This window comes from Arvicanthis niloticus, chromosome 13 (genome assembly GCF_011762505.2).
Source record: "Arvicanthis niloticus isolate mArvNil1 chromosome 13, mArvNil1.pat.X, whole genome shotgun sequence".
In the NCBI taxonomy this organism is placed as follows: domain Eukaryota; kingdom Metazoa; phylum Chordata; class Mammalia; order Rodentia; family Muridae; genus Arvicanthis; species Arvicanthis niloticus.
This window is the reverse complement of record NC_047670.1, coordinates 18,135,944-18,161,844: the sequence shown is the minus strand read 5'-3', so window position 1 is coordinate 18,161,844 and position 25,901 is coordinate 18,135,944. Positions and strand designations below refer to the sequence as shown.

Genomic DNA, 25,901 nt, shown 5'->3' with positions numbered 1-25,901 from the left:
ACCTCACTATGCAGCCCAGGCTGGCCTTAAATCTGCAATTCTCCTGCCTCAGTTTCCAAAGTAGCACACATTTCCACCCTGTATCACCAGGCCCAGCTTAAATTTCATTCTTAAGATATTCTGTGGCTAGACAACCAGAATACAAAACAGTGGCCGCAGCAGGAGAAGTCACCAGTAAGAAGTCTCATGCAAGTTGGCTATGACACTAACTCAATACGATTTGTTTACACACTATAACAGGCACTTATTTCAAAATCCCTCCCTGCAGATCAAACTAATGCAATAAATCCAAACTTCTAGGTTTTTTTGGTTGGTTGGTTGGTTGGTTTTGCTTTGTTTTGTTTTGTTTTGGTTTTTTGAGACAGGGTTTCTCTGTGTAGCCCTGGCTGTCCTGGAACTCACTCTGTAGACCAGGCTGGCCTCGAACTCAGAAATCCGCCTGCCTCTGCCTCCCAAGTGCTGGGATTAAAGGCTGCACCACCACTGCCTGGCTAAATCCAAACTTCTAAACTTAATATAGAAGCACAGGTAATTCTAAATATTTAACAGCCAATACAGTAATATAAAATCAATATGTAAGGCCAATATATAAGTTAAAATAAGTCTTTTCCCCAAATAAACTACATATAAATGGTTGTGTTTACCACATAGCAAGAGTTACAGTCCAAATTATTTATATAATCACCCTAATAATTCATAAACCATTTTAAAAAGCATTGTATTAACCTCTTTTGTAGTGTCATGGTTTCATCTTTAAAACTGTGCCTGTTATTCCTGATTTTTTTCCCTCATAAAATGATAAGTAATGAAGTTTCTGGTGCCCAGCAATCCCCTGTCACTGTAAGGCACTGGTACCCAGCAATCCCCTGTCACTGTAAGGCACTGGTACCCAGCAATCCCCTGTCACTGTAAGGCACCGGTACCCAGCAATCCCCTGCCACTGTAAAGCACTGGTGCCCAGCAATCCCCTGTCACTGTAAGGCACTGGTACCCAGCAATCCCCTGTCACTGTAAGGCACTGGACCAATATTTCCCATAGTGTCAGAAACTCTGTGCTTCAGAGGATACTCCCCTGAGACAAAAGTTACAAAGCCAGCCCGCCTGGTCTGCAGCCTAGTCTGTTGTTTCCAACAGCAGAGCACTCTGCACTCCAGATACCATATGCCTTCCAGGAAGCAAGTTAGTCCACACCAAGCAGGTTACAAATTCCCACAAGCCACCTCTACAGACTGTACTGGGCAACAGCATTCGTGTATTCTCTCAGTCATACTTATCCATCTGCATAAAAGTGATTCAGTATTTTCAAAATCAGTGTTACACTGATGTTGAAGAGCCACCTTCCAGTCCTGCACGTGAGAACAGCCACAGCGGCTCTGCACATCAGCCTCCGCTCCTACCACTTCATCCCTTCTCTGCATCTCCTCTTTCTAGTGATAAAGAATACTGGCCAGTCCCCAAAAGACAGTATATTTGTTCATAGTCCATCTTTGGGCATGATTAAAATGCCCCTATTCTACACATATTGAACATTTTCCTTATTATAAGGCAAGCCTGATATCTTTTAATGCTATCTGTCTTACAAAACTTTCTGAAAAATAAGAAGCTGTCTCAAGGTGGAAGTAGATGAATACTGGACGCTGTCCTCTGACCACCGCATGAACATGGCAAATTGCTATGCTTACTGAAATTAGTTTAAGTTTACTGACCCAGAAGCTAAGCATACCATTTTTATGTCAATACCAATTTTTGATAAAATTGTAAAAAGTTCAAAACCCGACAAGATTTTTAAGGGTAAACTTTAAGTAACTGTCCTAGATATTGCCAAACTTTACAAGTTTTATTCAACTCAGGTTTTATTCCTGTTCTCCTGCCACACGATGAGATAGATTTCTTCTACCCTAACCTAGGCATGATCGTAAAACATGCTTTGTACAAAATGTAAGCAGAAGTTATGCATGTACTTCTGAGAGGAAACTTTAGAGGACAATTCGACTCGACACAGTTCTCTTTTGCTCTGTACACATCATTACAGAGAGTGTGTACATACATAATGACCCACACCGGGGATAATAATGGTGCAGAACAGACACACACCCGAAGTCCAGAGAAAGAATCATAGAGAATGAAAACTAAATCAATGCTGTTTACATATGGGTATTTGAGGACAGCAGAGTCTATGACCCGTCAGCCTATTAAAAATGTACTGCCTCTCTGCTCCAAATCTACCCTCCTTCGCACTGCTCTGTATTTCTCCTTTCCCTATGGTGCAATGCTAAACTTTGACAGTAGAGGGAGCCATGATGACATTAAATGAAGAAATGTCTCAGTACTCTGTTGCTTTTGTTTACATGGCTACCTGGAGCTTATGAATAACCAGTAGTATTAGACCTACCTATATGCTTCACCAGCACCCTACAGGCCATCCTTCCAGCATATTCTGGAGGCACTCTCACTGGCAAGTTCTTAATAAATCTGACTGACATTCCAAGAAGCTTCCCAAAGGGTTCCTTGAGCACCACAGGCAGCCTATCCACCAAATCCAACAGCCCCACAAATGACTTCCTTTCATAAAACCAAACGACTTTGTTTGCCTAGCTTGGCCAGCACCAGACAGCAGAGTGGGCCACAGCCACACCTCCTCAGTGGGCTGAACCTCATGGACACCAGGGCACAACTAGAGTACACATGTACACATGTAGGCAAAATACTCATATATATAATGTGTGTGTATGCTCAGTAGAAAAATAGAAAAATGACTCCCACCCAATAAAAGCTGCTCTGTCCAAATCCCAGGAATATATGGACATGTTTCCTTTTATGCCAAAGGAAATTTAAAGTTGTAGTTAAAAGAGAAAGGTACTATTCTGGAATAACTGATATAGGCAAACACAATTAATCACAACACTCCTTGGATAAGAAAAGGCAGATAGAGATGAGACAATAAAAGAAGTGTGAGAGTCTTAACATCTGGAGAAGATGTTATAACCGCCCCACTGTCGGTTCTGAAACTGAGGACTACATGCAAGCGACCTCTAAAAAGTAAGGATATACTCTAGACAACTGCTAATGAGAAAATAAATATCTTGGTTCTGTTAACAAAAAAACAAAAGCACAAGTGTGCACACGCATACGCGTGGACACACACACATCACCTGTTCACTTTGGGCAACTGAAATGAGCAAGCAAGAGGATCACCTGTTCACTTTGGGCAACTGAAATGAGCAAGCAAGAGGAAATCACTTGCACCTTCATCTTGACTTTAACCCAATAAGGCTATGTGAAGTATCTGACTTGTAGAACTGTAAAGTACTGTTGTAGAACTGTACAATAATAAGTCTAGGTTCTCTCAAGTCTCTGGAGAAGAACACTAAGTAACTTTGGAAGATCTAGGACTTTACTAACAAATGTAACACTATACACGCAATTGTTGTTGAAAGTATTTGCTGATAATATTCTCGATAGTTGTCAATGTTTTGTTTTCCTCATAACTAATTTATTTTTTAAAAACATAGTGTGTATAATATTTTAGATAATATTTTAAGAACTTTACAAATATAAACTGAACTTTCAAAACAGCTTCTGTTGTTCCCATTTTACAAATACACTGAAGTAAATCAAGTAACAATGGGAGTTAGAACCTGGCTGTCTGATTCTAGCATCCAAGCGTCCTCTTCTTATGGTCTTTATAAGAAGAAATGGCAATGGGAGGGAGAACAATATATTTCAAATTACAAGAGCTATATATGGGGGATGGTGTGTTGGCTCTGCAATTATTAGTACTTGCTCCATAACCATGAGGACTTGAACTCTGATCTTAGCACCCATGTAACAAGCTAGGCATCTCAGCAAATGCCTAAACCACAACCCTGAGGTGGGCACAGACAGAAGGGTCTCTGGGGCTTGCTAGCTTCTGAGCCTGGTCAAAATGTGAAGTTCAGGTTCAAGGAGAAACCCTGACTCCAAGTAATAGGCAGAGAGTGATGGAAGAGGCGCCAGACAGCCTCTTTGGGTCTCCAGGTGCATGTGCAGACACAGACATCTGCACATGCTCATGCACATACACTCAGTTATAGACAGATACACACACTAGTAAACAAGCATTTGTCCAAGTATCTAGATACAAACCTGTGTTGTATGCGGCTAAGGTCCATCTGTGATCTGAAACCCAGTTTGTAATAAATACTGAATGAATTTAAGTCCATAATTCGCCTCCTACAAGCCCTCCAATATAACCCAACTCAAACAAAACTTAATGGGAGACAAATGCAAAATAAAAAAGAAATCGCAGAGACTGCAGAAATGGCTGATCTTCCAGAAGACCCAGGTTCAGTTCCCAGCACCCTTATAGTGGCTCACAACTGTCTGTGAGTCCAGTCACAGAAGATCAGATACACTTTTCTGGCCTCCTCAGACGCCAAGCACTGTTGTCATACACAGATAGACTACAGGCAAAACACCAATATACTTAAAGTAATTGTTAAGTGAAGTAGAGATACTGAAGAATTTTAAACATTTAAAAATATTATCTGAGTCTTAGAGAGCTGAAGCATTACAGAGGCCAGAGGAGGTAAACATGAAAAATAAAACTATTTAGACATGAATATCAGTTTAGAAATAAATAAGTAAATCAAATTAAAGGTAAAAGATGACAATAAAGATGAAAAGACAGACTTAAAAGATATTTGAGAAATATGACTAAAAAATATTTAGTAATTGGTTAAATTTGTGGCTGATGAAAAGGAAGGAAGACAAGAGGATTCTTCCAGCACCACCAAGTCTTATGTCTAAAATATTTAAGTTAAGTGTCCGGTACTTCCCTGACCATAAAAATCAATTAATTATTTCATTAAAAAAATTAAAATTTGGTCCACAAATTAAAATCAGCTGAGTGCGCTAAGGAAAACAAAGAATAGTAACTACTATCAGATATCAGAAACATAAAACATACACAAAATGCTATGTAACTTGAGAGACTCCATAACTGGCAAAATTATCAAACAGTCCTCATCATAGCAATAGAGCTGCACACACAGCAGCTCATCAGTTAAAGAGTGAGACTATGTACATAACAGAATTAAGAATATAATAATTAGTCAGGCAGTGCTGGCCCATGCCTTTAATCCCAGCACTCAGAAGGCAGAAGTAGATAGGTCTCTGTGAGTTTAAGGACAGCCTGATCTACAGAGTGAGTTCCAAGACAGCCAAGGCTACACAGAGAAACCCTGTCTGGGGGATGGGAAGGGGGAGGGATTATAGATCCTTCATATCTAATATTGTAATCAATTCATCACATTCATTACTTTGTTAGTAAATAATGCGATATCAGTCCAGGTCCTAACAGGAAATAAATACTATATGAAACCAAGGAACTAAGAGTTGTATATGGAAGTATTTTACAGAGATGAGGGTAGGGATTAAGGAACTCAACAAGGCAACAGGAGGTAAATCTGGACTAACAGTACTGGAAAGCAATCTCCAGAACAAAGGGAAGGGGGGAGGAGGATATATGAACAGGCCAGCAGTGAACTAAGGACAAAGGCAAAGCTTCCCTGAAAACATGTGGCAGGAAAAAAGACCATCAACAAATAAAATGACCTCATTCTCTTCTGCCATTCTAATCTACCAGCATTTCACATTGACAATAGAAGGTGGAGCATGTGATAACTGGAGTGCGTGGGTAGAGCCCACCAAGATCAGTGCCCCTATTTGGAAAAGAAAAAGAAAAGGCACTAGAGGGCTCCTTGGTCCTTAAGCCATGCGAGATTATATCAAGAATGCCACACACATCCAACCAGAAAGACTGGGGCCATATAATGAATATATCTTGCCTTGATTTTGATTCTTCTACAATGCAGAGATCTGAGAAAAAAATAAACTGAAATGTAATTATTTTTCATATACTTCTGTTGGTTATAAGCCACCCAAATTATTTTGATTATACCAAGCCAAGCAAAGGCAGGGTATAGCTCAGCTGTTACGAGGTAAGTGGAATAGTCCCTTCCTTATAATTCTGTTCAATAATTCTATGGCTGAGTTAAGACTCAGCTTATATTGGACACTAAGTAAAGCTATCAGCCTACAGAAAAAACAAACTTGGTGTCATGAGACCAGCGATGAAGCTCATTCATTAAAAGTTCTGGACTAGCATGTAAAAAGCTCTGCGTCTGATCCCCAACACAGTATACACCAAGTGCAAGAACTCAGGAAGTAGAGACAGGAGGATCAGAAAAGTTCAAGGTTACCCTCAGGTACACAGCAACTTCGAGGCCAGCCAGGATACATGAGACCCTTCAGTAAATAACTTAGCAAACAAATAAGTGTGTGTGTGTGTGTGTGTGTGTGTGTGTGTGTGTGTAACATGGAAGTGCTTCTGTAGCTAACTACTGCACAGTCATGACATGCAAAGCTTTTTCAAAGTTAAAACAAAAAGTTAGTTGAGTAAGGTGTTTACATGCCTTGAATCCCAGCACTTGGGAGATTGCAGAAGCTGCTAGATCTCTGAGTTCAAAGCCAGCCTGTTCTTCAAAATTAATTCCAGGCCAGCCAGGGTTACACAGTGAAACCTTGCCTCAAAAAAACAAAAACAAAACAAATTTTTTTTAAAAAAATTATATTAGACAAATATAGAAAAATTAAAACAGACATGGCAATAAAACAAAGGTGATGTTACTCAAACTAGTACTTACAACCCCCAAATTGCAACAACGTGTAACACCCAAAGCCTGTTTCTTACTCACTGAAAGCTAATGGGAAAGAATATTTAAGCCTGGCTTGGTGGTGCTGGTCATTAATCCCAGCACTCAGGAGGCAGAGGTAGGTAGATGATCTCTGTGAGTTCAAGGCCACTCTGGTGTACAGAGTGAGTTGTAGGACATCCAGGGCTGTTACACAACCAAACCCTATCTCGGAAAATCAAAAGGAAAAGAAGAGAAAAGAACAGGAAAGCAAAGCAAAGCTAACGGGAGCATCCACCAAACCTCAGTGTCAATGAACCTATCCAGAGGCAAGGGAGCACAAAGGCCGGCCAGGGCCAGGAGCCTTGCTGCACAGCAGTGACTGTCTGAAAGAAAATACAGACCTTTGATGAACATGAACACCTCACCAACTCTATAATAAAACTCAGTTTGGACAGAAACGGCATTAATGAATTCTTTCAGGCTAAAGACAGCTTTTGGGTAACAGAAATTGAATTTGATAAAAACAAGCCATCTTCTCCTCTATGTTCCTGAGAAACAACTATTAGAAAAATTACAGTAGACTTCACATGCCCACAAAGCAAGACAGACGAGAGCATCATCTCCATCTGTCTTATGAGTAAATACCAGAGTGCCACATACCGCTCTGAGGAGTCTGCCATCTAACTGGATTGTTTTTCCCAGTCTTACAAGCCCAGAGCCTTACAGAACACATGAAACTGCCAAGCCAGTTTTCCCTTCCAGGTAAATATAAGCTTAGTTGGAAGGAAAAAAATGATAAAGGCTTCCCATGCCTAAAGGGAATATGTATCCAGCTTTGTTTAAGAACCTACCATATTGTGTTACATAAAAATATTAAATGTTTATGATGTACCATGTAACAGTTATTAACTCTAAGTACCTTTTAAATGCTTTTAGGTAGCACTGTGTTGCATAAAAACTGTAAATAATGTGTTCGATATTTATATAACATACATATAAAAACTTATAAAATACAAACTATATAAAAGTTGATAACTTTTAGTCAGTTTGCCTATTTATTATACTATGCAACTTCAATTTTTTTAGGCAACAGTACTACAGATAAAGTAAAAGAACTATCATATCACACCTGGAACTAAATTGTCTCATTTTTTAAAACTTAATTTTAAAAAATATATGTGTATAAGTGTCTGTTTGCATGCATTTAAGTTCACCACATAAGCACACAGCACTGGTACAGGCCAGAAGAGGGTGCCTGTCCCCTGTGACTAACGGAACAGGCAGGTCCTGTGAGCCACCGTGTAGGTGCTGAAAACAAAACTTGAGTCCTGTGCATGAACAGCAAGTGCTTCCAGCAGTGGAGCCATCTTTCCAGTGGGCTTTAGACCACTTCTGTTCTCAGCTCTAAAATGTACAGCCATAAAATCTGATACGCTCCTTCTTCCTTTCATAATATGCATTGTATGATTCTCAGAAATTCAGTAATCTAGTAAGAAGAGAAACAATCTTCATTAACTTCAACATTTCACTTCCATAGATAATTTTCTCTCTGTATTTTCCCAAAATACATTCATACTTTTAAAATTCTCCCAGAAGTGATGTACAAATACAGGAATTTATTCTAGTTAAACCTAACAAATAAAACAAAGACTGTGTCATAGCTTAAAATTCCCAAGAATGAGGCAAAGACAGAGGGTGAGAAACTCCTGAGACTACCTTGTCAATGGGAATAAGAAAACGTTGATATAAAAGAAAGACCAAGAGTTCTGAAAGATCATATAGCAGCCACCCTTGGTGGTGCACAACCTTTAGCCCAGTACTAGGGAGGCAGAGACAGATAGATCTCTGAGTTCAAGGCCAGCCTGGTCTACAGAGAGTAACCTCCAGGACAGCTAGGGCTACACAGAGAAACCCTGTCCCAAAGAAAAAGAAAAGAAAGGGGGAGAGGAAGGGAGGGAAGGAGAAGAAAAGAAAGGAGAGGAAAGGGGGAAAAGGAAAGAAAAACAGAAAAGAAACAAAAGAAAGATGACATACCGTGAGTATCTCCAGCAGAGAAGTTTTACAACCAAGCTATCACAGGGATCTTTCCGGTTACAAGTGGTTCACAGAGCCATAGCTGGTTCTATCCACTCCCCCCCCTACCCCGTGTCTCTTTTCTTTCCTCACTTTGGATCTACTACACCCCTACTTTCCACTCCACAAGACATTACAAGTTACAGAGCTCCTTCTCTAACTCATATTCGTTTGATAACCCTCAGAAAAACTAAAACAATAGAAGAAGCTACTCACAACTGCTCCCTCGGGAGAACAGTCTCGGACTAGTTAAGTTTAGAGAGCTGGCTCTCAGTGAGATAAGCAGTCAGTTAAGCAAGTGGGGTAGTGTAAGAGGCTTATCTGGCTTCACACACAGTTATCAAATCCTAGAAATTTTGGCTCCTAACTTTTTCAAAAATTTACCTTGACTCTCTACTATGTAATTTTATGTTTTTATCATTTATCACCTGAATAAGAGTCTGCTAACTGGTGTCCTAATTCTACACTCTTTCATTAACCATTACTGTAAGACTGTTTTCCAACAAAAGTCTACTTATGTTACGACATCGGTTAAAATCCATCCTGCTACCATTTATGATGGCACTTTGAAACACCACCATAGAAACAACAAACTACTTGCTATGGTTATTATGTACAAATCCAAAGAATAGCATACAAAGTCTTCTAAGATCTGACCCTTGGCATCTCTCCAATGTCCTCTAATAACTTATCACCATTTAAAGTGTGTGCTCTGCTGGACCACTTCTTACTGTGCCCTAAATGCTACCCATCTTTTACACCTCAACAAATCTTTGGGTTAGGGAGACCTGGGAGTCTAGGGGTTTGTTTAGAAAATCTCCAGTTGCTGGAATAACGTCTTCTTATCTGTAAGAGAAATTATCTGTCTAGGACTGGTTCAGCTTCTTCATCTGCATATATCCATGAGGCACAGGGCACAGCAGCTTTCAAACACTTACTATGCAACAGTTCAGCTGTAGTTCATCATTTTTCTCACAGCGAATTTCTAAGGGTTAGCTGGTAGTGGTTACAAGTATCTAGACCCTCAGAAATCTCCCCATTTCATTAGAGTGTGGTTCTAATTTCACCAGAGAGTGGCTAGTCAGGAGCAACTAGAGTCTAGGAATGAAACTTCAAGGTATTTTAACAGCAAAGAACAGGTACTTTGAAACAACACCACCGAAACAACAAACTTGCTATGGTTATTATATACTAAAAACACCTTTATTGTATTTTTTCTTGGCATTTTATATTATTTTGTCTTTATGTGATATTATTAGTCTTAGACTCTTTGCCTGTGAAAGGAATGAACTATTTCTACTCAATGTATTTTGTGTGAGTCAAGTATGGTGGTAAACACCTGTTATGCCAGCAATCCCAGAACCTCTGAGGTTGAAGCAAAAAGATCATGAGTTCAAGGCCAGCTTGGGTTATATATTGAGACTGGTCTTGAACTCATGACCTTTTTGCTTCAAGCTCAAATAAAAACTTCTAGCAAATAGAACACTTGTACAAAGACAATCCGATGACCTAAACTTGCTCCCCAGAATTTATAAGGTGGCAGAAAATAACTCTCAAAAGTAGTTCTCTGAGCTCTGCATATGTACTGTGAAATGTGTGTACCAGCAGTCATTCGTGCACAGAAAAGTAATTAATTATTTAATATTTTGAAAGGCCTGGGAATACAACTACTATCTCATTTATAGAGTATTTGGCTAGTACACCGAATGCCTATCTCCTATTATTCACCTCTGCTATGCACACACTTATTAATGATCAAAGAGTAATTTTGAAATCAAAATATTCCTTAATTCCCAAGTTGACTACATTTTAAAATAATATATAATCACAATCTATTTTCTAGTGAAAATAGTCAAGCTTAGTTTTAAAAGAATTGCAGTTGTGCAAACAAATAAGTATATGTCAGCTTCCAAATAAATTGAGCATAAATTTTTAAATTACGTTTTATTTCAGAAATAAGTTTACTATTACAAAGTGATCTTTTTTCTTTTAATTATTAGATTTAGCTTAAAATATTCTCTAAATTAAAATGTTTTCTTTATGAAAGTTTATAATCTAGCAAAGTAGACAGACAATAGAGAAACACAGAAAATACTATAATACGAATTTAAAAGGAAACCTGGCTAAAAGTCATGGTCAGAGGAGGGTTCTCTAAACATGCATGTTTGAAGGTCAGATCAGAAGAATAAGCAAGATGCAGTTATACAAAGCTTTCTGGGTGACCATTTGAAGATGAGCACTCTGAGTTCTAATAACCAAGCTTCAGAATTAGCTCAATCTAGTAAGACTCCTCTTTAGAATAGGAATAAGTCAAAGAAGTGCACACTCGCTTCACTACTATAACGGAAATTAATCACCAAGGACAATCACAAAGTAGTCACTTCCATCCACTCGGCAGCAAGATTTAGTATCTGTGTTCTTCTCACTATTATCCCTTCATCCTCAGACTTCCTAAAACTGAACACTGCTAAGGAAACTGGTTGCAAGTCCTCATGTTCTCTCTCCTCAATCCTATGACCTCACCACAATCCTATGCTTTTCTAAAAGTCCCTCCATACAGTTTAAATTTCTACCAGACCAAAAAAAAAAAAAAAAAAAAAAGTCTCTCACATTTTAGAAAATATGAAATATTCACCTAGAAGTGTTATTAAAACATTTTAAGGCTTAAAGAGTGTGGTCTAAAATCCTCTAACAAAAACAATTACTTATTGCATACCTACATACTCTGGGAAACTCAGTCTATAATGATCAATCCTGGTTCTCGACTAGTATACACGAGAAAAGGTAGAGAGTTAAATCATTTAAGCATGAATTAAGTTAAATTAAGACACTTCTTAATCAGTCAGTGTCAAGTAACAAGTAAGTAGGTCCATCACACTATCCCCCACTCTCTCTTTGTTCACACAGTGTGACTGTCCCTTTATTAAAATGTGCTGTCAAGTGGACATTATTAATTCGCCCTCTACTTTAAAATACAAAATATATATTAAAATTTCACTAGATACTTAATTACAAAGTACCAAGCAATTATTAGAATAAATTTGAATCCTTAAAAACTGAAGGTTCTCATCTCTGGCAAAGGCAATGGATATTTATATGATGAAATGGTCATCTTTATTTAAATGTCTTTATGATTCATTTATCTGGTGTGCTATGGTAGAGAGAGACATATAGACAAATGGGCAGACAGGCAGACATAAATATTAGAAAAATTACCACAGTAAAGGAAATATAAATGATCCTAAACTAATGGAAAAGGTTCTCACTATCACTGATAATAAGAAAGCTGCAAGTTAAGTCTACAATGGCAGATTTATTACTGAAATTCTGACCAAGCTTACCACACACTGATTAGACAAGGAAATAGGAAAGTCTCCTCAGTATACACACTTCCTCTACAAACATAAATTTGGTAGAATTTATTGAAGTTTACCTACTCTTTAAAAGAACAATTTATTTCTAAAAATTTAGCCCAGAGATATACTCTACACATTAAAAACAGTGTTTCAAAGTACTGTCTCCAGTGAAAAACAGAGACAGCCAAAGTACTAAAAGTATGCCATTAGAACTTTCAAAACTTTCCGCAAATGGGACAGACACTGGCACTTAACCCAATGAGGAATTCACTTCCCAAAATGCAGGATATATGTGTACCTTTATGTTTGCACATAAACATGCATACATGTATGTGCACTAATATATAAGTACACCTAGTTGTGTGAGTATATATATTTGTGCCTCAACTATATTGTACATAGAATAAATATTCTAGTAACAATAATTGTACATGGGTAAATTGGTAAATAAGATATTTTACAGTAAAAGTATAGATTATCTATTAAATTAAAAGGTAAATTAACTTTAGAAACCACTTATAAAATTGCATTATTAAAAATTTTAAGCTAGGTGTGGTGGCACACACATCTATGATACCAGCACTTGGGAGGTAGAGGCTGTGTGAGTTTGAGACTAGCCTGGTCTACATAGTGAGTTCCAGGACAGCCGATGCTATGTAGAAAGACCCTGTCATAAAATAAAATAATAAAATAAAACAAAAACTTTAACCAGGAACACTAGCACATATCTTTAATCCTAGCAGTTGGGTGGCAGGGACAGGTGGATCTCTTGAGTTTTAGGCCAATCTGGCCTATATAGCAAATTCCAAGCAAGCCAATTATTGCTACAAAGCAATACCCTATCTCAAACATAAATAAATGAATTAAACTAAGTACAATAAAACATTTATAACTACTAACATGTGTGTGCAATATGTACTTGTTAACTTAATCTGTAATGAAGGTGCTTCATACTCTCTATCTGAGGAGCACATTGTGCTTTTAACATTAGTAAAGCACCCAAGATGAGAACAAAGACAATACACGTCTCCTGAAAAACATAAATAGTTAGGTGTGGTAGCGCAATGACTGGTAATCCAAGCACATGAGATTGGAAAAGCAGAGACAGAAAGGATCGTTTAAGGTCAACCTGGGCTACACAGAAACACACTATCAAATGAAAGAAAGGGAGGAAAAGAGGAGAAAAATTTTTTTAAAAAGTAGGGATAAAGGGAAGGAAAAAGTGTTCAAAATACTTTGTATAAAAGACTATGTTACCTATATAATAAAACCACAATACACATTTACTGAATACCTTTCTACTTGATTTTTAGTCAGACCAAAATAAAAACAAAAAAGACAGTGGAAATACAACATTCCCTAAATAGCTTTTCTTTCAAAACAATGATTCCCCCCACCCCCCCCAATGAGTGAACTATCTCATTTGCTCGGTAATTCAGCTCAACATTCCTTCCTAGGTAGCTATTATGTGCTAAGGATGCCTTGGAGCAAGATAACCAGTGATTCCTCAAGGCTCCGGACTGAAACTCCAGCAGGAAGTGTGTAAGGGTCTTGTTTTCTTTTGTTTTAGTAATAATTAACAAGGGGGTTAGTGGGATAAAAAAAAAAATGCTTTGAAAAATAAAGTATCTCATTCACATGTAAGATAGCATTGTCTGATAGACAGAAGACTTCCTAGGTGTGTATGCATAGCTAGGCCTTAAAGAAATCACTAATAATGAAGTAGAATCATTTCTAATTACTCAGTCTCTTAAAAGAGAATTCAGTGTGGCAGCCTCAACCTGTTTTGATGGCTCACCTTTCTTACTGAAAACATCTCAGGCTTGAACTTTTAATGTACGCATTTTTATATGCATGTTAGTATTATCTAACCATACTAAGTATTAATGGGACTTAGTCTTTTTTTTTTTTCAAGCAAAGATAGGACTATAAGTTTAAGATGTTCTTTTTATACAGCATCTTATATATATAGCATCTTGTAATGCCCTTAGGTATACACATCTTACTTTAAATAATATTTAGTATGAATACTGAAAGTCGCTGATCACAAAATATTTTTATCCATTCTTCAATTTCTTCACACATCAAACTTCTTTTTATTACAATAGTTAAAAAGCAGTCGATATTAATTTAAATTTTAGTTTACTTCTCTGTGCCTATGACCTTCTCTCAGGAAAGTTGCTAGCATTCAATTAAATGACAGTTTAGTCAGGAGCTGATACATTGGCCGAAATTTTCCAGAGAAAGAGTAGTCACAACTATCAGCACTATTTTTTTTAACACACAAGATTGGGAACATATTATTTAATAAGTGGCCAAAATTTTTCCAACTGACTTGCCTCTTGTTACTGTGATACTATTATAAAGTTTATTCTCAGTTTCCTTGTCCAATCTCATTTCAAAAGCCTTTTAAAGAACATTTAAAACTATGTGAATAAGTACTTAAATCTGAGTCTATATTTCTTATTGATGTGATTTCACATATTACATAGATATGTTTAGAGACTGTATCTGCCTAAATAATGTAAAATAAATGTATGTATTTGCAAAGTGTGTAGGTTTACTTAAAGATGTACGCACATATACTTGACCTGGAAAACCCTTTAATAACATCTATTCAATAAAGTACACTGTTCATTTTGAGCAACTTGTAGTTCAGCACTCAAACATTCACTTAAATGTCCATGTATTGAAACTGTGAATAAAAGCTAAATAAAATTAGCTAGCCAATAAACACTATGATTTAGTTTACTATAAATAAAACCCATTTCCACTTAAATATGTGGGTCAAAGAAATAAAGCCATATTTTATTTGGGTATCATTTTGGCAACACTGATTTTTAGCAACTATATTAACAAGTATAAATATATATATATCTGAATATAAATTTAATAATCAAAATCTTAGCACATATTGGTATATAGATTAAAGTTGAGTTAAGTTACAGCAGGCTCAAGAAGTTTCTTTTAAAACTATCTGTATTAGTCCATAGTTTAAGCGGATTAAATTTCTTAACTTTTTGTTCATATCCTATGTCCATGAATAAGCCAAATTCCCTAGTAAATATTTAAACCTAAAAATTAGTATTGAAGCAATTTTAATTTCAGTTAATATGCCAGGAATACATATTCACTCTCTTGTTCCTTTATTATTTTGTGAAAAATTGAAGATATATATCTATTTGATATAAGTTCGTTAACGTAGATTTTGTAAAATCTACTTCGCTAAAATGTGAAAAGATGTACATCTAGACAATGTGTTATCGTTTGTGAAAAAATACTGAATTCAACAACCTGTTCTCAAAATAAGTGATGCTTATCAGTATGTTATTTCTTTTCACGGAGGAAGTCAACGCTTTTAGTTGTGTGTTTCTACAGAGATTATGCGAAAGTGTATTCCGTGACATGCAAAAGAACTGTCCCCCTCTTTGGGCTTATACAGGTTAATTTTTATAGTGAGTAATTCATTCCAAGCAAACGTGAAAAAATGACTTGGATAAACATTAAAGGGTTACAGATCTAGACAGTGACTTTCCAGAAGTAACTGAGATCCCAAAAATCATAAAACATTTAAAAGCAAACCTGTAGAAACAATCTCAGCTACAGTGCTACACTGACAAGGAATCCCAAAGCAGAGGAAAACTCATTCTGGACAGTTCCCTGGTGCTGAAGTTACACCGCCGCTAAACCGATGCCTGGGTGCTACTTTCACGCCTCCCACCCTCGCCAAAATCCCGCTGGCTGGACTGTGAGCAAACATCGTAGAACTTCACAAGGCAGGGAGCAACCCAAACTGCCACGATGGTAGGAACCGGAGTCTCCTCGGGATCCTACGGATTTACTAGTTGCAAACAGGAAGAACAGCAGAGTGCAGGGTGTTAGCACCCGCCGAGGGGGAGGGGCTGGAAGATGGCGGCGGCCGCACACCCACCCGAGACGCGACCGCGCTTAGGCCCCCTCGCCTGCCCCGCAGCCTTCCTGCCCGCTGCGACCGTGGGCAGCGCAGCTCCTCCCGGGGCTGGGGACAGAGCCGGCCCTGGCAGGCGCGGGGCGAGCGACCCGGGTGGCACCCGCACCCCGGGCCTGGGCGCCTTCACCCGGGTCCGGCCCGGGAGCACCTGTGCACGGCCATATTGGATTCCTTGCCCCAGTCACTGCCTCCGCGCGGGGGCGGCGGGAAAGGAAATGGGACGCGAGGAGCCAGGGTTCAGCCTCATCCCGGGAGCCGAAGTGGCCCGCGGGGAAAGCCGGAGGGCGCCGGGGAAACTGCCGCCTCCCCGAGCTCGCCAGCGTCACCTCAGCCGGCCTCGGCGCCCTCCCTCCGCGACACACACCCCCGCGGCTGACAACTAGAAAGCGACCCCGGCGGCCGCGGGCCGCAGCCCTCGTGGCCCCGGCGCCACCGGCGGGGAGGAAAGGCGGCGATCCCGGGCGCGCAGGCGGTCGCGGGGAAGCGGCCGAGGGGGGCGGAGGGCAGGGAGGGAGGCGGGAAGATGGAGCCGGGTCCTTACTTGAGCACGGACTGCTCCTTCTCCTCTTCTTTCTTCTGACGATCCATGACAGCCAGGATGATTTTCCTCTCCTCTTCCGTGAGGTGGCTGAGGTCCGGCATCTCGGGCTGCGGAGGAGGCTGAGAGGCCGCCGGGGTGGGAGCCGGGCGGCCCCGGGGCCCGAGCGGAGCCGACATGTTTGGCGGAGCCGAACCACCCTAGGGAAGCAGGGAGGCAACTCCACTGGCAGCGGCGGCTCCGGCGCGGGCGGCTGGGGCAGCCTCCGGGGCTGGGACAAATACATACAAATCAATGGCCTTCAATCCGAGGCGACAGCCCCCCTCCCCCAGGAAAGCGAGCAGGGGGAGGGGAGGGCCGAGGGGGGAGGGCTGAGGAGTGCGCTCGGGGAAATGTTTCTTCTTCCCGGGGGCGAAGGGCTGCCAAGTGAGCGGTTCGCGGGAGCGAGGAGCTGGAGGCCCCGACGCGGAGTGCGCGGAGCGGCGGGGGAGGGCGGTGGAGTAAGGTGGCGGGGACGGCTGAGGGTGGGGTGACTGGAGGGAGGCGGCGCGCGGGCCGGGGCGCGAGTGTCCGGCCGCCGCGCGGCGGAGCGGGAAGCGCTGCCCGCGAGCCCGACCCCCTGGGGAGTCCCGGGAAGTCGCCCCGAGCGTCCGGAGGCGGCGAGAGCGGCCGTCCCGCCGGCTGGCGCGTCACCGGGCTCCGGGGCGCCGCGAGGGAGGACCCCTCCGGGAGCCGCGAGGTGCGGGCTGCGACACGGGACCCCCGCCCCCACCGCGGCCCGAGGCGGCCGGTCTTCCGGCCCGCGGCGCGAGACTGCCAACGCCCCGACCCAAGTGAGCTCGCACGCGCCGCGGGGCCGGTCGCCCGCCGCGCCTCATCACGCGCCCGCCCGGGGTCCCGCCGCCGCCGCCGCCGCCCCCAGTGTCCGCGGAGTCGGCGCGTCGGGCCCGCTCACTGCGCCGCCGCCGCCGCTCGGTGCAGCCGCCCGCGCCGCCTCCACCTCGCGGGCTCTTCCCGCGGGGCCCGCGTCGCCTGCCGACCGCGCAGGCCGGGACTCGGCCGACGCCCGCCCCGGACCCTGCCAACGACTGGGGCGGGGCGGGGAGCTGCGAGGAGTGGGGCTGCGAGGGAGCGGGCGCCCCGGGGTGCGGGGCGGTGGGGGCGGGAGGTTCTCAGGCGGCCGCAGCCCGAGGGAGCCGGCGCTCCCGAGCTGACCCGGGCCGGGTCCTGGAAAAGGGAAGACCGGAGCAGGTGGGTGGCCCTGCGGGGTCAGCGACCCGGGACTCGGAGCGGGGAAGAGCCGGAGGAGTGACCAGAGGGAGTGGGGAGCGCGAGTAGAGTCTTGGGCTGGGACCTGGGAGGGAGTGCGGAAGTTCTGGAAAACTGGGTTGTCGGTACCCACTGCACCGAGAGGTGCAGGAGACAGGATGCTGGATGGAGGCGGTTTGCCCGAGGCTCCGGGTAAGGGGGAAAGGGTCAGATCTTGTCCCCGGAGGAATCGGGCTGTTCGGCCCTTTCCTGCAGGCCACCCTAGTCTAGAGAGGAGACATGATTGGAGCGTTCGCCTGGTTTTAGAAGCCTGGAGGCAGGCTCAGTCAAAGAACCGAAGACAACCGGCTCCAGTAGGGAGGGAGGTGGCTACCTTGGGCGCCGGCTCTGAGAGAAGCCCAGTGCAGCCCAGACAGCTCTCCCTGGGGGCGGGGCGAGCCAGCTGAGGTGATCCGGATCACCCCCCTCTTCCTCTTCCTGGCACTAGACAGGTGCTTCGGTTGGCAAGGTTAGAGTGTTCGTGCGTGTGTATGTACACACCCCTACCACGCCTTCCACACTCACTCGCTTAGTACTAGGCCAGATTATAGGCTGGTGGGTAAAGCCTTCGGGGTTTGTATTATATTTATGTGTGGTAAGCTCTCCCTCCCTCCTCCCTTTGTTCCCCAGGTACCATCTGACTAGTCTCCATTTGAGAGAACTGGGAACAGACAAAGCCGCACTACATGTCTCTTGTGATTTCTAAGCTGAAATGTCTATATTGTTTTTCTCCCATGCTTTGTAACTGGAAAGAAGAAATGAAAACGTTTGCTTATGTCTTGTTTTATATTATCATTATTACTACTGTTCATTGCCTCTTTTCAACCAGATTCATGATCCAAATTAGCTTTCACTACTTTATGCAAACCAGATGAGATCATAGTAGCCCAATTGATTTGTTTTACAGTTGAAGAATTTTTATAAATCTCTAATCCATCCTCATCAATAAGAAGTTGAAGACCAACATCAGAAGATTTTATAAATATGGTAAATGAAAGGGTGCTGGAGCCAGACTCTAGAAACTTAGTATAATTTAAGACTATCTGTGTAGTTTTCAAAGTTAACACATGAAGATGACATGGGTCACTTTTTAAAATACTTGAACCTAACCTTAGAGCAAATGAATCAATTTCTAGAACTAGGATCTGAGTTGTGGATACGTTATAAAAGTACCCCAGCCCACTAATTTCTAGCAAAGGTTGAGGGGCATACATCATAAGATAATACTGAAGAAAGAAAACACTTCTAAAGAAAATTGAATCAGTTACCTAAAATTCAAATGTTAGAGTTTATTATACACACACTGTTCTTGTCATGCATGGCAGTTACCACACAGTTGGTATACATTCTTACAGCTCTAACCTAGGAAACACCAACCACCAACACAAGGTAAATTTTTCCTTAAATGAGATGATAGAACTATAAATAATAATGTTCCACCTTATTTCTGTTTCCGTTTTTAAAAATACCATCCTTCAAACCCCAGCCAACATCATCACACCAGGATCTGAAACCAGAATACGCAAACACTGCTGAGTATGGAGATTCTGAGGTTAAAATAGCTTAGTTATTTCAAATACATAAAATGTGAACTTGAAAGCAGTTATTCAGAGTGGGGAAATGTGGGTTCATTTGCAGCAGATGGTCACCTTCTGGGGCCTACATTATTTCTGCCAGTCATACAATGTTCGGAGGTAAGTGTTTGCTGTCCACAGCCATGCACACACACCTTCATCTCCCTGGACAAGACAGTGCCAGTTCTTGACACATAGTAGGTGTGAACCTGAATCTGTGCCACAGCTGATACCTTAGAGGAGTATGAGTGGGCTGACTAGGATTTCCTGTTGTTTGGGCTTTTTGTTGTTGCCACTATGTTTTGTTTTATTTTGCTTTTTTTTTTTTTTTTTTTTTTTTTTTTGCTACAAGTGAATTTTTCTTATTAAAGGTAATTCTTAGATGTGGAAGTACATAACAGCTGTCATTAGTCATGTACCTTTACAAAGTGAAGGTTTGTCACTTTATATCATACAGAGAGAAAACATTATATATATATGTATGTATGTATATACATACATATATATGCACATACACACAGATATATAGATATAGATATATATGAATGTATATCGTATAAAGCTTTAAAATGGGCTGTAGCCTAAGTGATCTACTTTAAAAATAGTCACCCAATTTAAGGTAAGATTGCTATGCTCATAATGAAATGAAACACCTCACAAGGCTTGGTTTTTCCACAGTATGGATCTTAGAGATGTCTGTTTTGTTCCAGTTTGTGTTTACCAGAAATGTTGGTCGTGTCTTACTTTGTCATGTATGGGATTCTATTTTGCTTGGACATATCTCTCAGTAGGTGAATACATTTGTAGTAGATTCAAAATGCAATGTTCTTGCTTAGTTGTATAAGTAACTGTCTTTTATTGCTGAATATGGGTTCCTGTGGGTTTATAACCCCTGTGAGTGTGTGAACTATAATGATAAGAACTATTTATAATCTACGAGGTAAGTGTTAGGAGACATACCTGAAGTATAAGACCATAAACTAATCACATTCTTATAATGTACTGAGGCCTTAGTATTCTGTCATAAAATCTGGATACCTCAAAAGACTTGGAATCATTTCTACTCTACTGTAGCTAGATGGTTGTGCTTCTACAGCTTGTCCTGACAGGTGTAGCTGATTCTGTCTTGCAGCTCTGCATAATGAGAAGCACCCTGGGTTGTGTGTGTGGCTTGGTAGTAGGTCACTTGTTAATGTTCTTGTTAGTTTTTGTCAACTTGAGATAAACCCAGGTCATCTGGGAAGAGAGAATCTCAACTAAAGAATTACTTCCATTATATTAGACTGTAAGAAGTGAGGGTGTGTTTCCTTGATTTGTGATTAATGCAGAAGGCCCCAGTACATTATGGGAAATGCTACTCCTAGAGGCAGGTAATCCTGGGTTTTATAAGAAATCAAGCAGAGCAAGCCAGTAAGCAGCATTCCTCCACAATATCTGCTTTAGTGCCTGTCCCCCAGTTCCTGCTATGAGTTCTTGCTTTGGCTTCCCTCATGATGGACTGTAACCCATAAGTCAAATAAACCCTTTCTTCTGGAAGTTGCTTTTGGTCAGTTACTTTTATCACAGTAACAGAGACACAAACTAAAACGGAAATTGGTACATGAAGTAGGTTTTGAAGAGGCATAAGCTCAGGCATTTGAATGCTTGGTCCCCAGTTGGTGCTGTCTGGGGAGGCTTAAGGTGTACAGCCTTGCTGGAGGAAGTTTATCACTGGAGGTTGCTTCAAGATTGTTTAGTCTCACCCTATCTCCACTGTGTTCTCTCTGTCTCTTCTCCGCCACCCCCTCTCCTCTCTGCTTTCAGTAAAAACTGTCTTAGTTTCCTGCACCTACACCATGCCTGCTGCTCCCCATTGTACTTTCTCACTGCAATTGACTATGAATGACCTCTCTGGAACCATAAGCCCAAATAAATCCTTTTATAAGTTGCCTTGGTCATGGTGTTTTATCGCAGCAACAGATAAGTAACTAAAACAGCCAGAATGTGTGCGGCCCTGGATTCAATCCCCAGTACCACATGGGCAGATAATGAGCAAGCATCCTAAAACACCATCACAACACAGGTCAAAATATTGAGATGACTGCCTACTGTACTGTACGTCTTCAGTACCAATGAACTCGTAACTGCTCTGCCAATGCCACCTCATCACCCAGTCAGTGCTCCCACGCCTCCCTTGCACTGCTGCCTTTCACTGTGGTGTTTACTCAGATCTTTGCTTCTTCTATTTAATAGCCTCCCTTGCAGACCCCCACCCCCATCACTCCCACCTTCCTTCCCTTTTCCAGGGTACTTGCTTCCCTCTGATGAGTGTATTCTCACTATAAAATAAAGTACTTTTATGTCAGTTTATCATTGTGTACTTCCATCTACTAAAATATAAGCACGTGAATAGGAATTTTATCAATGTATCCCAAGCACCTAGAATAGTACATGGTTGGATGCCTCAACAAGTATGGGGTTAATTGCTTTCTGAGGTAAAGATTGATTATTACTGGCTTGAATTGTACTTGAGAACATGAAAAAGCAATCTGAAAAGAAGAGGAAATGAATGCAAAGAAACTAACTTTTATTCAGGTCCTGGCAGTATCTCTTTCCTTACCTACTGCCGGTGGACACATCCCCTGTTCTGTGACAATCTTCTTGCCCTCTGATGTCAGCAACTTTCAAATGCTTTTCTCTCAGTTTGGCCTACCTTTTCAGTCGTTTGTCTGCCATATTCTCAGCCTCTTTCTCCTCCCACCTATTTGCCCCAGGCTCTCTTACCACTATGCACACCCTGCTCATGGATAGCATGTGTCACAGTATGCCTTAACCACTTCCTTATCTATTTGCTCAACGGGACCATGAACTCTTCTAATAGCAAGGAATGCACTTTTTTCCAGTCTCCTCTAGGGTCTATTAAAGTGCCTGGTACACTACAGCAGCTCAGTAAATGTATGCTGAACAAAGGCATGAACAGCTATAAAATATGAGAATTATTGGAGTGTGAAGAGTACAGAATTATAGCAAAAGGTAGTATAGAAATTGGTGATGATTATGGTGAAAATTATGATTATGATGAAATTGGTGATTGATTATGGTCTAGCTCATGTGTGTTGGTGAAGAATCCACATTTGTTTTATAATCATACTGTAGGAGTTTTTAGGTAGAAAACTGATATGATAGGCTTTGACTTTCAAAAGTATATCCTGTATTCATGTCTCTATTCATATCTAAAACACCTGCTAATAGAGTTACTCAAAGAGCACAGATGCAGCCTGATTTACACTTGGAGACACAAATAGAGGGTTTTGGGTTTTTTTTACTTCTTGGTTTCAGAATTTATTTCTGTAGCTATTTTTCTCAGTAGATTATAACAGCATGATAATGAGGCCAAGGTCATGGTTTAAATCCCATGTGAGTCAGACAGAGCAGTGGCCACAGCTGACTGGTAATCTTTGCCAGTTGTCAAATGACAACAAATACTACTTTTTTTTTTTACTAGAAATTGAATAGGAGAATATGACCAGTTCATCCAAAGCTAATCAGCATTATTAAAAAAGCAACTCAGAGAGCATGGCTAGTGGTGATAAGACCATAGTATCTTTCTAAATTAAAACAGTACATTATTAGTGGTGACCAAAGACTACAGCACCTGGAAAAAATACATTGTTTGCTCCCAGAAAAGAAATTAAAGATTGATATAGTTTTATTATTGAGACTCATGAGCAAAAAATAATAAAAAACTTTAGTGGATCTTACTGTAAATAAGTTTATTAATTGCTTATGTATTTAGTGCTACGTGAGGTTAATTAACAATTATTAAATTATTACAGTGTAAAATGCATGCAGCTATTATATCAAAAGGTCTTGAGACAATAATATTGCAATCATCTTTCATTTATAGCTTTATAAAGCTACCTCTATTTTTATTCCTGCCTAACAAGTAATTGTATTTGTAAATGTAAAGATAATGTTAAAAGTTACTACATATAACTTACTGTTTTAACTGAATATCTTAAAACTTTGAATACAGAGATTTTAAAAATGTTAATTTTATGTCAGAAATAATTTTTAGACTGTTAATTTTTTAAAAAAAGAATCTAGCATTCAGTATCAACTAAGTACCAACATCTGCTGACCTTCTAAAAATAGTCAAGCAGGCATGCATTATAACAGACACTTTAAACCTGCACTTGCATTTTGGAGCATTCAGTCTAAATAGGATGCCTTTTCATCAAACCTTCACCTCGGGTTTCAGGACCAATGATGAAGAGAAAGGGGAAAAATTTTAAGAGCCAGAGAGGATGGATGACTCCAAGGAAACAACGTCCTCCATAAACAACAGGACTAATGCATATATGGACGCACTGAGACTGGACAGGCCAGGTTTGAGCGTGTGTTTATGTGTTTCTTCATTGTTTTTGTTGTTGTTTAAAGGGAGAGGGGGAAAAAGGGCAAAGAGTTGAGTAGGTGGGGAGGTGGAGAAGATATGGGAGGAACTAGGAGGCAGACACAGGCAAATCCCAGTGAGTTTGAAGCCAGCCTGGTCTACACAGTGAGTTCCAGGACAGCCATGACTACATAGAGAGACCCTGACACAAAATAAGGAAGAGCAGTATGAAAGCCGGCCATCTCTGCCTTCACTTTGCATCTATCTCCCTACTGTGCATCACCAGCCTACCTCTTCATGATGGCCTGATAATCAGAGAATATCTGTCTAATAGGTGATGGCATCTAATCTCTCACTCCCCTTCAAAGCTGAAATCCACAAAGAGAGAGTAACTGGGGCATCCTCCAGAAATATTTTATAGTCTCAAGAGCCTAAAAGTTATCTGGTCATTGTCCTAAACACAGCTTCCTAGGACAAGCCAACCTCCCGTTTAGAGCAGTTATACACATTGACCAGGGTGCAAGCTGGAACAGAAATACTGCTCTCCTGAGACCAGCTTGTCCCTTTCGGGACTGCATCTTGAACAACACTGCTTATCATGCGTCCTCCTAGCCCCTTACCCCAGTTCTTCCACTGTTTAAATCTAAAGCCCATTCCTAAACTCCAAAAATGAGCTTGGAATCACTGAAGACTTTTATTTCCCTCTCAGCAAATTTAGTCTTCTCCAACCTTTCACCTTATGTAACTCTTAATTGGTGTTGGGAAAGGTGATCAGACCTAGCCTACTGTGGCTGGAGAGATGGCTCAGAGGTTAAGAACACTGACTGCTCTTCCAGAGGTCCTGAGTTCAATTTCCGGCAACCACATGGTGGCTCACAACCATCTGTCATGAGAACCGATGCACTCTTCTGGTGTGTTTGAAGACAGCTACAGTGTACTCATATAAGTAAAATAAATAAATCTAATAAAAAAAAAAGAAAGAAAATAAGAGTCTCTAACTTGGATGCCATTTATTAAACAAGGATACCAACAGTTTTAGCAAAAATATTAAGCATTCCTTAGTTGAAACAATATTGGTGATTTCACCTTTTTTACCTTAGCAGAAAAAGTTCTATCATTCTAGTCTACAGGTAAGAAAACAGCCTAGGCTCAGAGTTTCAGTTGAAAGTCATCCTGCTCTTGCAGAGGATCCAAATTCTGTTCCCGGAACCCATGTAGAGAAGTTCACAACTCCCTAGAACTCCGGCTCCAGAGGATTCAGTGACTTCTTTGGGCCTCCTTGGACAGCTGAACTCATCTCCACACATCAGTACACAGACATCCACACATGCACATAGTTAAAACTAATAAAGTGACCTGAAGAGATGGATCAGTCTTACAGAGTGTAGGCTGTTCTTTCAGAGGACCTCAGTTCCATTCCCAGCACCAACATAGTAGCTCACAACCATCCATTAACTGTAGTTGCAGAGAATCCAGTGCTGTCTTCTGATCTCCAAGACACTAGGCATGCAAGTGGCGCACATACAAAAAAAAATCCATATAAATTATGAATGAATAAATAAATAGTAAAAATCTTAAAGTCTTTAAGGTACATATTGCATATAGTCATTAATTTTTTTCTTTACAAAGAAAAGAAAACCAAGCTAGAGAGAGATTGAGTGGTTTGGCCAGAGGAAATTATATTCCAAGGTTAGTTTTCAAAACTAGGCCTCTGGACTCCCTGTCTGGTATCTGAACCACTATGCTCTATTGCTTAATGTTTATGTGATTATGCATACATGTATATATTCTTCCATAACTAGAACCCAAGCATACATTCTTTGTAACTCCTGGCATCTAACAAATAGGATAAAATAGTTGGATTTACCATAACACACTCTCTGATCACTAACATTTAAAGTGTTTAAAAATCAGGTAAGAGAAGCAAATGTATAGTCAAGGTGATTAAAGATAAAATGTCTACTACTATCGCACTTTCCTAAGGGCAATCCTGCTTTAATTTGCTGCCCAGTTATTGTCATAATCAACTGTTT

General features: G+C 41.0%; 1 protein-coding gene and 1 long non-coding RNA gene across 33 annotated transcripts in view; one reads left to right on the top strand and one right to left on the bottom strand.

The window, feature by feature from the left end:
- Window positions 1-17,150, bottom strand: part of Rims2 (regulating synaptic membrane exocytosis 2) — a 465,628-nt gene extending 448,478 nt beyond the window's left edge. For 7 of the 32 annotated variants that reach the window (XM_076911297.1, XM_076911293.1, XM_076911306.1 and 4 more), the window contains exon 1: window positions 16,618-17,148. In XM_076911297.1, the coding sequence (XP_076767412.1) occupies window positions 16,618-16,793 (176 nt within the window). In that variant the 5' untranslated portion in view covers window positions 16,794-17,148. Of the gene's footprint in view, window positions 1-16,617 lie in introns of all 32 variants that reach the window. The other 25 variants (XM_076911289.1, XM_076911291.1, XM_076911295.1 and 22 more) reach the window with 13 other exon arrangements.
- Window positions 17,151-17,623: 473 nt separating this feature from the next.
- LOC143434064 (uncharacterized) lies at window positions 17,624-21,424 on the top strand. Its single transcript, XR_013103246.1, has 2 exons — window positions 17,624-17,865; window positions 18,553-21,424. It is a non-coding gene; the product is annotated as an uncharacterized LOC143434064 (long non-coding RNA).
- The last annotated feature ends 4,477 nt before the right edge of the window (window positions 21,425-25,901 follow it).